Source organism: Helianthus annuus, chromosome 5, assembly GCF_002127325.2.
Source record: "Helianthus annuus cultivar XRQ/B chromosome 5, HanXRQr2.0-SUNRISE, whole genome shotgun sequence".
Lineage (NCBI taxonomy): Eukaryota > Viridiplantae > Streptophyta > Magnoliopsida > Asterales > Asteraceae > Helianthus > Helianthus annuus.
Genome location: NC_035437.2, coordinates 76,116,644 through 76,130,590, shown reverse-complemented (window position 1 = coordinate 76,130,590; position 13,947 = coordinate 76,116,644). Strand labels below are relative to the sequence as shown.

The 13,947-nt window shown below is 36.9% G+C and overlaps 1 protein-coding gene across 1 annotated transcript; it reads right to left on the bottom strand.

The window, feature by feature from the left end:
- Positions 1-1,430: 1,430 nt before the first annotated feature.
- LOC110943113 lies at positions 1,431-13,717 on the bottom strand. Its single transcript, XM_022184869.2, has 11 exons — positions 13,664-13,717; positions 13,373-13,598; positions 13,043-13,270; positions 12,700-12,938; positions 12,425-12,628; positions 12,257-12,352; positions 12,145-12,174; positions 2,377-2,442; positions 1,933-2,274; positions 1,530-1,772; positions 1,431-1,448 (listed from the first exon to the last, which is right to left on the bottom strand). Exons 1-11 carry the CDS (start codon positions 13,715-13,717, stop codon positions 1,431-1,433), a joined length of 1,746 nt encoding a protein of 581 aa, XP_022040561.2.
- Between the last annotated feature and the right edge of the window lie 230 nt (positions 13,718-13,947).

Sequence of the window (13,947 nt, the reverse complement as noted above, 5' to 3'; positions counted from 1 at the left end):
GGCCGAGTCTATGTCTAAGACGATGGCGGCCCAGTGACTTTTTCTTTTAATGGGATCCTTAAAGGCCCAACAATACTAAACATGTAATTATCCTAATACAACTAATCCATTACACCCACACACGCAAACTTGCTCAATTACGATATATCCTAACACGTTTATCAAAATCACAGTTTGAACAGATTCATTAAAACAAGCACGGAAAAATGTCAAAACCGAAGGCACTAATCTTAAAGTAACACTAAACACAATAGTCACATACCATCTCAACATATATTAAACACGTATGGCTACAAGGCAAACAAGTCGTGCAAGCAAACTAACAATTATCGTGCAATTAATGCGGAAGTGGAATCTTGGAAATTTGAGTTGTCACATTATCCCCAACTTGAAAGAAATTTCGTCTCGAAATTTAGCATGCGGTTACTGAGGAAGCTAGTTAAGTTGTATCGTTTACTGGTTTTCCTGGGGTGTCACACGGTCGTTGTGGACATGGATTGCAGATGCTTTGTTAAACATTTATGACATTTCAAAAACTTATACTTATGATTGGGTTTACTTTTATGCTTCCGCTAAACATCACTACAAGAAAACTGGGTTTTAGTACACGCAAAAGCGTCCTAAAATGCTATTTTATAGGACCATTCATTTAATAGGACCAATGGTAAAAGCGTTTCATGTAAAGGGGTCGTAAAAAGTCTCGGAACTAAAAAAGCGTCCTAACATCTCAAATAAGATTATGAAACCAATTTTATGGTCGCATAATATGTCTTTGAACAACCAAAATAGTGTCCTAATAAAAACATATTAGGACGCTTTTACGATGTTCTAACATGTGCTTACATACTTTTAATCTTTTAATACACTTACAAGCGTCCTTAGAAATTAATTGATAGGACCCTTACGATGTAACATTATAGCTAATTTAGTACCTAGAAAAGGGTCCTAATATACCAAATAAGATCATGAAACCAATTTTATGGTCGCATAATATGTCTATAGACAACTTAAATAGCGTCCTAAAAAAAACATATTAGGACACTTTTACAATGTTCTAATATGTGATTACCTACTTTTAATCTTTTGATACACATACAAGCGTCCTTAAAAATTAATTTATAGGACCCTTATGATGTAACGTTATAGCTACTTTAATATCAAGAAAATGGTCCTAATATCCCAAATGAGATTATAAAACCAATTTTATAAATAAACCATCAACATATAACATCCTAATAGTTATTGTATTAAATCAACTAATGAAAAAAAAAATAAAACTTCATTATATTTCAAAAAAGCATGTTCATAACAAAAACACTAACCATAAATAAGTTATAACATTATCTAACATAAAGTCTTAACATTTAACAAAGAAATTAAAAGCAACTAAATGAAATAAGAAGCATAAAATCTTGAGTCATCATGCGTCCTCAGTCCTCGTGGACTACCTACAAATAAACCATCCATGTATAAGCATTAAGTTCCATGATATTAAAATTATTTGTATCACAAAGTTAACAAATGCATACCGAGATGAATGGATAGGGCCATGCGATGGATGCGCCAATACAATCTTGAATTGTAGAAAATAAACCATATGGTCTTACCAAGTTTTCATCTTTTTTTATTGGTACTTGAACGTTTACCTCACACCATTCTGGTCCAATCTCTGTACCACCAACTAGATCATTTGGGTCCAAGCTCTGGATTCTTCCTCTTGCTACAATCTCGGTAGAGTTTAGAATGCTTTTGAGGAAAACTTCATCTCCGACCTACATTTTAGTTTTCAACAAATATTTATTAAACTCTAGTCATAATAGTGCAAAAAATCATTTTACAAAAAAAAATTAATAAAGTTTTACACTAGCAGGCTAAAATTTTTCTAGAAAAACTAAGGAAAATTGGTTTTTAAAGATTTATATAGAAAAATACCCGTAAACGTTGATGTCCATTGGTTACATTGGGGAAATGTTGTGATGCAAGAGGTTGAACACTGGAACCACCCCTCGACCCTTCCATCTCTGATACTTGGGCTCGTAACTGGACCACAGTACTAGTAAGTTCTTCACATTGAGACTTCAATTGGATGTTTTCTCTATGACATGCTGAACGACTTGGTATTACACCCCAAACATCAGCAGCACGAACCCCCAGACCATACATAACCGCATCACCATTTCGATCATTACCCATTACTTTAGAAAAAACATCATCTGGTCCAGGCTTATCGATCGAGCCCTCAGGAAGATTAGAACTAAGTTGTTGCATCTGTGCCTATATTAGACATAGTCACAAAAATAAGGTATGCATTTTTAACAGCAGCACCAAGAACACATAGAAAAAATATGTGTATGAATATATAAGCATATTACTTACAATTGCATTTGAAGCTTCCAAATTTTTGGTAGTTCCATCTTTGGAGAAACATGCACGAAACATTTCCAATTGTCACACCCCGACCACGTGTAACAACAAAACGTGGCGGAATCGTCGGGGAGTGTTGTAACAGAATCATTGTTTCATAACACATGGAAATTTAAATATTGTTTTATTGATTAAATGAACTCGTTGTTCTATTACAATCACATAAGTACAACTATGATCTTCCAAGTTTTAAAGTTGCTAAGGCACGAGTCCATCCTAAATGTAGCATGCATCAACAATCATCTCAAGACAGCACCTGAAACATGTGTAAAAATAGGTACGTCAGCATAAAAATGCCTGTGAGATACATAGGTTTTGTGAAAACGGAGTTCATGACTTATGTTTGAGAAAATGTTTAGTCATGAACTTTGTAAATTTTCTTTGTCTTGTAAATCATTTGAAAAACGATAGGATCAGATGATATGTATAAATAAGAGAATAATGTAGGGTTAACTGAATAACCATGTAAAATGAGTTTGTATAAGTTAAGTTGTTTGAAAAACAATGTCTTAATAAAACGTTTATGGTATATATAAAATATACCTTGGTTTAAGAAAGTTGAATAAGTAATATATTAAAATATATTTCAGTTCCAATATTGTTAACCCAAGTGTACTAAATAACACCACGGTATGTAATGCAATGAAAACACTTATATATAAGAAGTACCAGCGGCGTATCTACCATGTTTTCATCACATTACACTCGTTCCGTTATCTAAACACTAACCAAAACTAAATCGTTTGATAGATAGTATATTAAATATACTTTAGTTGTTCAAAATAATAGTTTTCAGTAGTATATTACAAGTATATCTTGGATTTATAAATAACACATTAAACCATGTTTTAGTTTTGTAACTAACATATCAGTATATGCTTTGGATGTGATAAATAACATATTAAACTATGTTTTAGTTATGTAAGTAACATATCACAATATGCTTTGGATGATTACAAAATATATGTTGGTTCTGTACAACACCACACATGAGAGTATATCAAACTATACTTTTTGGGAGTATATCAAAATATACTTTAAAGGTGCGATTTAAGAATTCATTCAGACCTGGTGCATCAAACTACACCTTTGAGACTATAAGGATACCACAAAGGAAATCCCTATTTGGATGGAGAAACAAATTGGTTTCAGACATTCCATGACAACAGGAATGGGGTGTCTAGTCCTATAGCGCTATATCATACTACCAATCGGTCTGGTGAACAAAATAAGTACTATTCCAACAATTACTTTTGTAATTTTTGAGAAATCAGTGTTTAAACCATAGATAGTCATTTAGTTTGTCAAAAGATAAATACTATCATGTATAATCAATTATACTTTGAAATCATGAAAATAACATATAGGTACACATGCTTCACCCCAAAACAGTTCAGAAAACAGTAAAAGAGGGGAACTATGTACTCACCTGAGATTGCTTTGGAGTTCTTGTATAATAACCAGATAATGTCAAAGATCACGGGATATCAACGGCACCTAACAGGTAGCTTATGTTAATATACCGGACCTATGTTGGAGGATCGGATAGTATGCAGGTTCGTAAACCAAACGAGTATGGAGACTCGTGTAATATGGCTTAACAAAGCCTACATACTGAAATGAAACCTAATCTAAGTGCTTACGGCCCATCACGACCCGTTTAGGTAGCTTATGCTACCCTAACGCGTCGTTCGCGTAGAACGCGTTCGGAACGCCTAACATTGCGACCACACGGTATAACCTCGGAACCTAATGTGTTTGGTCGGGTCCTAATGACCGACCAAATGGGTCGGGTTCGAAAGTATAAGCGATGGTTTAAATCGCTTACCTTACGACCCTATATAAGCACTAAACTAAAAGTGACGAGCTAAGCATGTTAGAACATGCTTAACTAAGTTTAGAAACAGGTTTGGCATCAAAACAAACGGCTTTGATGCCCACGAGTAGTTTGGTTACAAAATACGCAAGAATGCGCATTTTGGCCGAAACTACGGCTCGTCACTGAGCCTAGATAACGTGGTAATCAGTAGGTATGGTCACTATGGACCATAACCATCGTGATCACGCTCACGCTATGAAGTTCCATGAACTTCACATTGACCAAAAGCTGGTCAATGCAGAAAGTCAACAAAACGTTGACTTTCGGACTCGAAAAGCGAATAAAAGAACGAAAGAAGACTTACGGAGGGTCCTCGAGTGCAAATCAAGACCAAATAGCTCAGGTATGAAACAATGGTTTCAACTTAGAGCTCTAGATCTGATTTTGTGGGTTTTTACTCAAATGGGGGGGTATTTATAGGAAAGGTGGAACCGTTAGGATCGTTTTATCGAATATCGTGCCTTGATCTCGTGCGTACATGTGTCCAGGGGTTAAATTCAGTGAACTTGACCCTTGGCCCTTCATTTGGGTGAAAAGGCATCGCCCTTTGATCGAACGAAAGGCCAGATTCTGCATTAAATGCAAAATCTTCTGTCAGACATGTTCACGCGGCCCGCCTAAGGATTTGGCAAATCCTTACGCGCCCCGCCTAAGGTTCCCAGACCAGAATTTTCAATTTTGGTCCCTGCACTTCAGAAACACGTATTTTGGCCCATTTTTGGCACGTTTAAGCCCCGTTAACCTCATTTCAAGGCTCTAAGATGAAGTTAAAGTGTAGGGGACTTGAAATATGCTCAAAAATATTCCGGATGTCGGTTCGTTTGGCCGTACGATCGCGATGTTCGCTTAATTACGACGGAATGCGCATAAGCGCGAAAGATGATCCAAATGACGCGACAAATGGATTTTTCTCATGCCAAACACTAAGGCATAATATAAGGATGCTTACATAAATTTTTGGATGTCCGGATGTATTCAGAACGTGAGTTATGCGCGAAAGTGCAAACTTATGCACTTTTTGACACTTTTAGTCCCTGAATGATCCAAAAGTTTGTTTTAGCATACCAAACCCCTCAAAGCCTATTTCTAAGCTATGTAAAGGATATTTATGGTATGTTTAACTTATGGACATGTTCCGGAATGTTCGTTACAGTTCAAATTGGCATACTTTCGCAGTTTGTCAAGTTTAGTCCCTGTAAGCGAATTAACTTGTTTTTGCCATACCAAAGCCTTCAAAACTTATTTCTAAGTTATGTAAAGGTTATTTAAGGTATGTTAAGTGTATGATGGTCTCCCGGAGTATTTGTCGCATTAAACTGAGTACGTTTATGCACCAGTTTGCGTAAAATTCTCCAGAAAGCGTTGTAGAGTATGAAATTGAACAAGGATTGATATGTGCAAAGCATACACATATTTATACAAATCCCAAGTATGAAATACAATATTTCCTTGGTTTGGCATTTGTTTGATGGTTGAAGTGACACAGGTGTCACAGTCTCCCCTACTTTAGGAAATTTCGTCCCGAAATTTAATTCTAGAGGAAACTCGTGAGGACAGCTGTGAAGGTTTCGCCTTATAATAGATCCATTGAACCCTTAGGTAAAACCCTGGGCCATGTTAGGATTCTTAGCGAGTTTGTTAATCCTCAGAGTGAATTCCGTGAAATAGTAAAACATGAAATTTTGAACTACTGATTGACGAACGTTTCCTATGAAGGCTTATCATAGGAAAACTTGGTGTGTGATTGAGATCAGAATTGGGGGAGTGTGAGAATAAATGACATTGGTCGAGGTCCGAGACTTCTCCCGTATCATTATTCTTGTCACTAGGTCTTAACACATGATGAAACTTCCTGTGGTTCCTGTGCACTGAATTCCATAATTATGTAGGCCTCCATAATTACGTAATTCCTTGCACAGTCCGCACAGTCCATTTCATAATCCGTAGGAAAAATTACTTGAATAAATATGAAGCGATTTGACTATCCCACCAAAGGATCCTTTTAATTCGATCAGCGAATGATCTTTTTAACTAGATCAACACATGATCTTCTTAACTAGACCGTCGTACGATCTCTTTAAATAGACCGCTTAAGGGATCATTTTTATATCATCACATGATATTTCTAATCAGATTTTCAAAATCAATCTGTTTAAGCAGACCTTTCAAGAGGTCCAATTATAGAATAATACTTTATAACCCGAGGGACTTAACTACACTGTTGAAATCCATTAAGGGTTTAAGATAGTATCTTTGGATATCCCATTATGAATCTCTCGTATGAAGATATGAAAGATTCTATGAGGATTTGGATGGATCACATACAACCACAAAACATGTAAGAAAATACATAAGCACAAATTTAGTTAACTTGATTCTTTATTTTGTTATCCTTAGGTATGGATATTAAGGCACACTAGGAATCCAACCTATGGATTTCATTTGGCATTTTAACGATTTATGAAGATCTATCTATAAAGATAGAGGGATTCTCAATAAGTGTTTGACTTTGTTTCTTAAAAGAAACGAGAGTTTAAGGTTCTTGGGGAGATCACAAGTGATCATAATATGATAGAACCATACGAGTAGTTTGTCTTTGGGTTGACATCATAAAGTTGCATCAAGCATTCACACAAACGCATAAATTTTGCAGAAATAAAAACAACAAATCTTTATTTATGTAACAGCGGAATTGTCTTGAAGTGTCAAAAGATAGCAACTAAGGTAATACAAAACACTAATTGTTCACTGCTGCATCATTGTTCATGTTTGCCTCATTGATGTTGAACACTCGTCCACGCGCTGGAGGTATGTTAACAAGCCTTGGGCAATTGTTTCTGTAGTGGGTAAGGTCACCACAGTTATAACATGACCCTGGAGGGAACCGTGCTTGAACAGCAGCAGGGTTTGCAGCAGTTTGATTTGCATAACGACAAACATTGATCAAATGTCCCAACCGCCCACAGTGGGTACATTTGTGACACTGCTCTTGCTCTAGATGATGACGGTTGCATTTGTTGCACAACGGTGCTGTACCAACATAGTTTTGTCTTTTACGAGGTTGTGTTGGCTGGTTTGGTGCAACTTGTTTGTCTTGAGCAGTTACAGCGTAGCTTTGAGAGGCTTTGAGCTTTTTCTTCTTGGACACCTTAGCACTTTCTTCCTTTGGTTCCACATGAGCAGTCTTGTCAGATGGTCTTAAGTCGCCCTTCCGAAACAGCTTGCGCTTCCTGATTTGGGATTCAGTCAGAGTGGCAGCCAATTCAATGGCTTGTCTGACAGTAGTAGGGTTGCTGCCAGTAACGATGTCCTGAACTACGTCAGGAAGCCCATCAATGTATTTCTCAATTGCCTTATCCAGAGGCGTAACCATAGTAGGGCATAACAAGCTCAATTCCTCATAGCGATCAGTATAGGCTCGATGTTCCCCACTGTCTTGCTTTAAATCATCAAATTCCCTTTCTAGAGCCCTAAGCTCATGACGAGGACAGAACTCCTTCATCATAAGAGCCCTAAGCTCGGCCCAAGTCTGTGCTAATGCAACCTCTGCACCGCGGTCTCTCATAACCCCGTTCCACCATGTAAGAGCCCTCTTCTGAAACACACTCGAAGAAAACTCGACCTTGCGATTTTCAGGACACTGAACGTGACGGAAAGTATTCTCAATGCTCTCGAACCATTGAAGAAGACCAGTTGCTCCCTCAGAACCATTGAACTTGAGCGGTTTAGCTGAGTTAAAAATCTTGAAATTGCATGGAGCATTGTTGTTGTTGATGGCTTGAGTTATTTGAGCATAAAGAATTGGGAAGGCAGCAGCCATTTGTTGCGCGATGATTTCCGCCAGTTCGGCATTCGCCATCTGATTGTCGCGTCGAGGAGGCATTCTAAAAGAGGAAACATGAGAGGAAACGAGTGAGAGAATTAGACGAAAAGAATGAGATGAAACAAATCTGATGAAAGCAAGGATAGTGGCCGCCTGTCTGTTACTACAAAGCAACAAACGACCTGGTGATTAATCAAAGCAAATAGGTCAAAAATAATGTATCGCGAAGACATGCTCGCCTATAAGTGGACACTCACCCCAAGAGTTCCCAGGTAAGAGTGACTGGTCCGATTATGTGGATTTGTACGAACACTCTAGCCTTAGACAGAAAACTCAGGGTACAGGCACCCACCCTTCCAGTTTGCATGTGTTCACAATATTTAGACCAACTTTGACGTGAGTTTTGAAAATTCAAAGGGGTTCAAAACCTTATAACAGAGGGTTCAAAACCTAGTAATCAATCATCCTAGAACAGATGATTAGTTTTCAAAGCGGTTTTGAAATTTATGTTCTTGTTGCGGTCGTCGCCTAAGGATAGGTGACGGTGTTGTTTTATGACTAAACGCAAGTAAACTCGCGTTAGGGTCCTAGGAAGGTTATAGACTAGGTCAAAGCATTACTAATAACCTAATTCCCTATAACCATGAGCTCTGATACCAACTTTTCTGTCACACCCCGACCACGTGTAACAACAAAACGTGGCGGAATCGTCGGGGAGTGTTGTAACAGAATCATTGTTTCATAACACATGGAAATTTAAATATTGTTTTATTGATTAAATGAACTCGTTGTTCTATTACAATCACATAAGTACAACTATGATCTTCCAAGTTTTAAAGTTGCTAAGGCACGAGTCCATCCTAAATGTAGCATGCATCAACAATCATCTCAAGACAGCACCTGAAACATGTGTAAAAATAGGTACGTCAGCATAAAAATGCCTGTGAGATACATAGGTTTTGTGAAAACGGAGTTCATGACTTATGTTTGAGAAAATGTTTAGTCATGAACTTTGTAAATTTGCTTTGTCTTGTAAATCATTTGAAAAACGATAGGATCAGATGATATGTATAAATAAGAGAATAATGTAGGGTTAACTGAATAACCATGTAAAATGAGTTTGTATAAGTTAAGTTGTTTGAAAAACAATGTCTTAATAAAACGTTTATGGTATATATAAAATATACCTTGGTTTAAGAAAGTTGAATAAGTAATATATTAAAATATATTTCAGTTCCAATATTGTTAACCCAAGTGTACTAAATAACGCCACGGTATGTAATGCAATGAAAACACTTATATATAAGAAGTACCAGCGGCGTATCTACCATGTTTTCATCACATTACACTCGTTCCGTTATCTAAACACTAACCAAAACTAAATCGTTTGATAGATAGTATATTAAATATACTTTAGTTGTTCAAAATAATAGTTTTCAGTAGTATATTACAAGTATATCTTGGATTTATAAATAACACATTAAACCATGTTTTAGTTTTGTAACTAACATATCAGTATATGCTTTGGATGTGATAAATAACATATTAAACTATGTTTTAGTTATGTAAGTAACATATCACAATATGCTTTGGATGATTACAAAATATATGTTGGTTCTGTACAACACCACACATGAGAGTATATCAAACTATACTTTTTGGGAGTATATCAAAATATACTTTAAAGGTGCGATTTAAGAATTCATTCAGACCTGGTGCATCAAACTACACCTTTGAGACTATAAGGATACCACAAAGGAAATCCCTATTTGGATGGAGAAACAAATTGGTTTCAGACATTCCATGACAACAGGAATGGGGTGTCTAGTCCTATAGCGCTATATCATACTACCAATCGGTCTGGTGAACAAAATAAGTACTATTCCAACAATTACTTTTGTAATTTTTGAGAAATCAGTGTTTAAACCATAGATAGTCATTTAGTTTGTCAAAAGATAAATACTATCATGTATAATCAATTATACTTTGAAATCATGAAAATAACATATAGGTACACATGCTTCACCCCAAAACAGTTCAGAAAACAGTAAAAGAGGGGAACTATGTACTCACCTGAGATTGCTTTGGAGTTCTTGTATAATAACCAGATAATGTCAAAGATCACGGGATATCAACGGCACCTAACAGGTAGCTTATGTTAATATACCGGACCTATGTTGGAGGATCGGATAGTATGCAGGTTCGTAAACCAAACGAGTATGGAGACTCGTGTAATATGGCTTAACAAAGCCTACATACTGAAATGAAACCTAATCTAAGTGCTTACGGCCCATCACGACCCGTTTAGGTAGCTTATGCTACCCTAACGCGTCGTTCGCGTAGAACGCGTTCGGAACGCCTAACATTGCGACCACACGGTATAACCTCGGAACCTAATGTGTTTGGTCGGGTCCTAATGACCGACCAAATGGGTCGGGTTCGAAAGTATAAGCGATGGTTTAAATCGCTTACCTTACGACCCTATATAAGCACTAAACTAAAAGTGACGAGCTAAGCATGTTAGAACATGCTTAACTAAGTTTAGAAACAGGTTTGGCATCAAAACAAACGGCTTTGATGCCCACGAGTAGTTTGGTTACAAAATACGCAAGAATGCGCATTTTGGCCGAAACTACGGCTCGTCACTGAGCCTAGATAACGTGGTAATCAGTAGGTATGGTCACTATGGACCATAACCATCGTGATCACGCTCACGCTATGAAGTTCCATGAACTTCACATTGACCAAAAGCTGGTCAATGCAGAAAGTCAACAAAACGTTGACTTTCGGACTCGAAAAGCGAATAAAAGAACGAAAGAAGACTTACGGAGGGTCCCCGAGTGCAAATCAAGACCAAATAGCTCAGGTATGAAACAATGGTTTCAACTTAGAGCTCTAGATCTGATTTTGTGGGTTTTTACTCAAATGGGGGGGTATTTATAGGAAAGGTGGAACCGTTAGGATCGTTTTATCGAATATCGTGCCTTGATCTCGTGCGTACATGTGTCCAGGGGTTAAATTCAGTGAACTTGACCCTTGGCCCTTCATTTGGGTGAAAAGGCATCGCCCTTTGATCGAACGAAAGGCCAGATTCTGCATTAAATGCAAAATCTTCTGTCAGACATGTTCACGCGGCCCGCCTAAGGATTTGGCAAATCCTTACGCGCCCCGCCTAAGGTTCCCAGACCAGAATTTTCAATTTTGGTCCCTGCACTTCAGAAACACGTATTTTGGCCCATTTTTGGCACGTTTAAGCCCCGTTAACCTCATTTCAAGGCTCTAAGATGAAGTTAAAGTGTAGGGGACTTGAAATATGCTCAAAAATATTCCGGATGTCGGTTCGTTTGGCCGTACGATCGCGATGTTCGCTTAATTACGACGGAATGCGCATAAGCGCGAAAGATGATCCAAATGACGCGACAAATGGATTTTTCTCATGCCAAACACTAAGGCATAATATAAGGGTGCTTACATAAATTTTTGGATGTCCGGATGTATTCAGAACGTGAGTTATGCGCGAAAGTGCAAACTTATGCACTTTTTGACACTTTTAGTCCCTGAATGATCCAAAAGTTTGTTTTAGCATACCAAACCCCTCAAAGCCTATTTCTAAGCTATGTAAAGGATATTTATGGTATGTTTAACTTATGGACATGTTCCGGAATGTTCGTTACAGTTCAAATTGGCATACTTTCGCAGTTTGTCAAGTTTAGTCCCTGTAAGCGAATTAACTTGTTTTTGCCATACCAAAGCCTTCAAAACTTATTTCTAAGTTATGTAAAGGTTATTTAAGGTATGTTAAGTGTATGATGGTCTCCCGGAGTATTTGTCGCATTAAACTGAGTACGTTTATGCACCAGTTTGCGTAAAATTCTCCAGAAAGCGTTGTAGAGTATGAAATTGAACAAGGATTGATATGTGCAAAGCATACACATATTTATACAAATCCCAAGTATGAAATACAATATTTCCTTGGTTTGGCATTTGTTTGATGGTTGAAGTGACACAGGTGTCACACCAATCGACTTGGATCTTGTCCCTTAGATGCCTGTTTGAATAAAAACAAAAATAAGTATTAACAATGGATATCGACATGCTAGATTAACAATTGCACTATCTCATACAATCACCTTTAGCTCTTCGCGGACTCGAGCATAACTTTTTTTACCCGTTACTTGAACCATCTTCTTCTTTGCCCGATTCGCCTTGTTTTTTTCACTTACGAGCTTCAGTAGACAAGTGAAATTTCAGAATGGGAAATAAACTAATGTTATTTAAAGTGGTAGGCTATTTCATACCTTAGACTTTTCTTTATTCCAATACTTCACAAGTTTCTTCCATTGTTTTTTTTGCACTTGTTTTGGCCTAGAACTTATTTGTTCCTTCAGTGACAAAGACGGATCATGGTATAGTTCCTTAATTCTTGCCCTCCAGTTCTTCACCTTCCGCCCAAATGATTGCAATATCCAGCCTTTAGCAACTTCAGGAATATCAAATTTTGTCTAAAAATGAAACAGGTTACGTGAGAAAACAAATACTTAAGTCATTAACATACATATTTTTAATTATGTACCTTTAAGAGTGCAAGCAACGCTTCTTTTTTGGCCGCCTTAACTTTATTCCATGGTTTATAAATCGGACAATACTTTCCACTCCTTGAAAGGGTTCCCATGAAATGGGTCAGTTGACTACTTTTGTCATTAATAGGTTGTCCGTGTTCATTAACTAAAATAGGAATTATATCCCCTTCTTCTTGGGCCCAAACCTTTGGCATACGCGTTGGTCCTCTCACTCTTTTACGTACATTCCGAACTACAAAAAGTGAAAATGATTTACAATGTACATGTATACATTAAAAATACTAAATATATGATTTAACAAAAAAAAAATGAAGCAAACAAGTAGATCAAATAAACCTGCTTCATTTTCTTGTTGTGAAACTTCATGCTCTTCTTCATTTTCTGGAACTTCACGTTCTTCTTCAACCAGTTCATCGTTCTGATTTTCTAAATCATTCACCTTTTCTAAATCTTCCATGTCTTTATCTCCATCATCTTTAAAACTGTCTTGTTCTTCATAATCTTCATTCATATCTATATCTTCAATATCATCAGATACAACATCATCTTGTTCTTCATTGATATCTATAGTTACAAAAAAGTAACCATCAAAAACAGTTAATTGAATCTAGACTTAATATTAATTAAATATCATACATAAAATATTTGAAAAACAAATATAGGTACCATGCAATCTCATGTCACGCTCCCCGTGGTCATCATCGTTGTCAACTGCTAATAACTTTCTCTTAGCTACAATTGATCTCCCTCTTGTATCAATTACTTGTCCCTTTTGCATATGAGATTCTGAAGTTGTTAGCACACGGGAGACAGTCGGAGCAATGAATCGTTTCTGTGCTAAATTAGTATATCTTTTCAGGGACTGCGGAGCAATGTATGTTCGACGTTGTTTCTGTAAGTCGAATTGTTAGAGAAGAAACCGAAAGAAATTATATTATCCGTATTTGATATTCGTACCTTTTTAGAGATTTTTGTAGCAGCTTCTTGATCATCAACATCAGAACCAGGCATATGCTCTACATCTATATCTTTCTCGCTCGTATCCATTGATTTCTTTTTCTTTTTCTTTGTTTTGTCACTCTCTACTAGACTTGTCAAAGAATTAGCAATATTTTTCAATCCCAAAGCTTGTAATTTTTTTTGGTTCTCTTGAACCCTTGACATTCTACTCTTTTCATAAGGATTCATCTGTCTTTTGGAGCTTTGTCCTTGCATACTTTTATCTTCCATTACTAGTGTAC

What these genes read in the sequence shown, in the direction of transcription:
- LOC110943113 (XM_022184869.2), bottom strand. Translation starts at nt 13,717, where the DNA reads ATGCCTGGTTCTGATGTTGATGATCAAGAAGCTGCTACAAAAATCTCT. An exon ending in CGTTGCTTGCACTCTTAAAG is followed by an intron (nt 12,629 to 12,699) that starts GTACATAATTAA and finishes TTTCATTTTTAG; the next exon opens with ACAAAATTTGATATTCCTGA. An exon ending in ATGGACATCAACGTTTACGG is followed by an intron (nt 1,773 to 1,932) that starts GTATTTTTCTAT and finishes ACTAAAATGTAG; the next exon opens with GTCGGAGATGAAGTTTTCCT.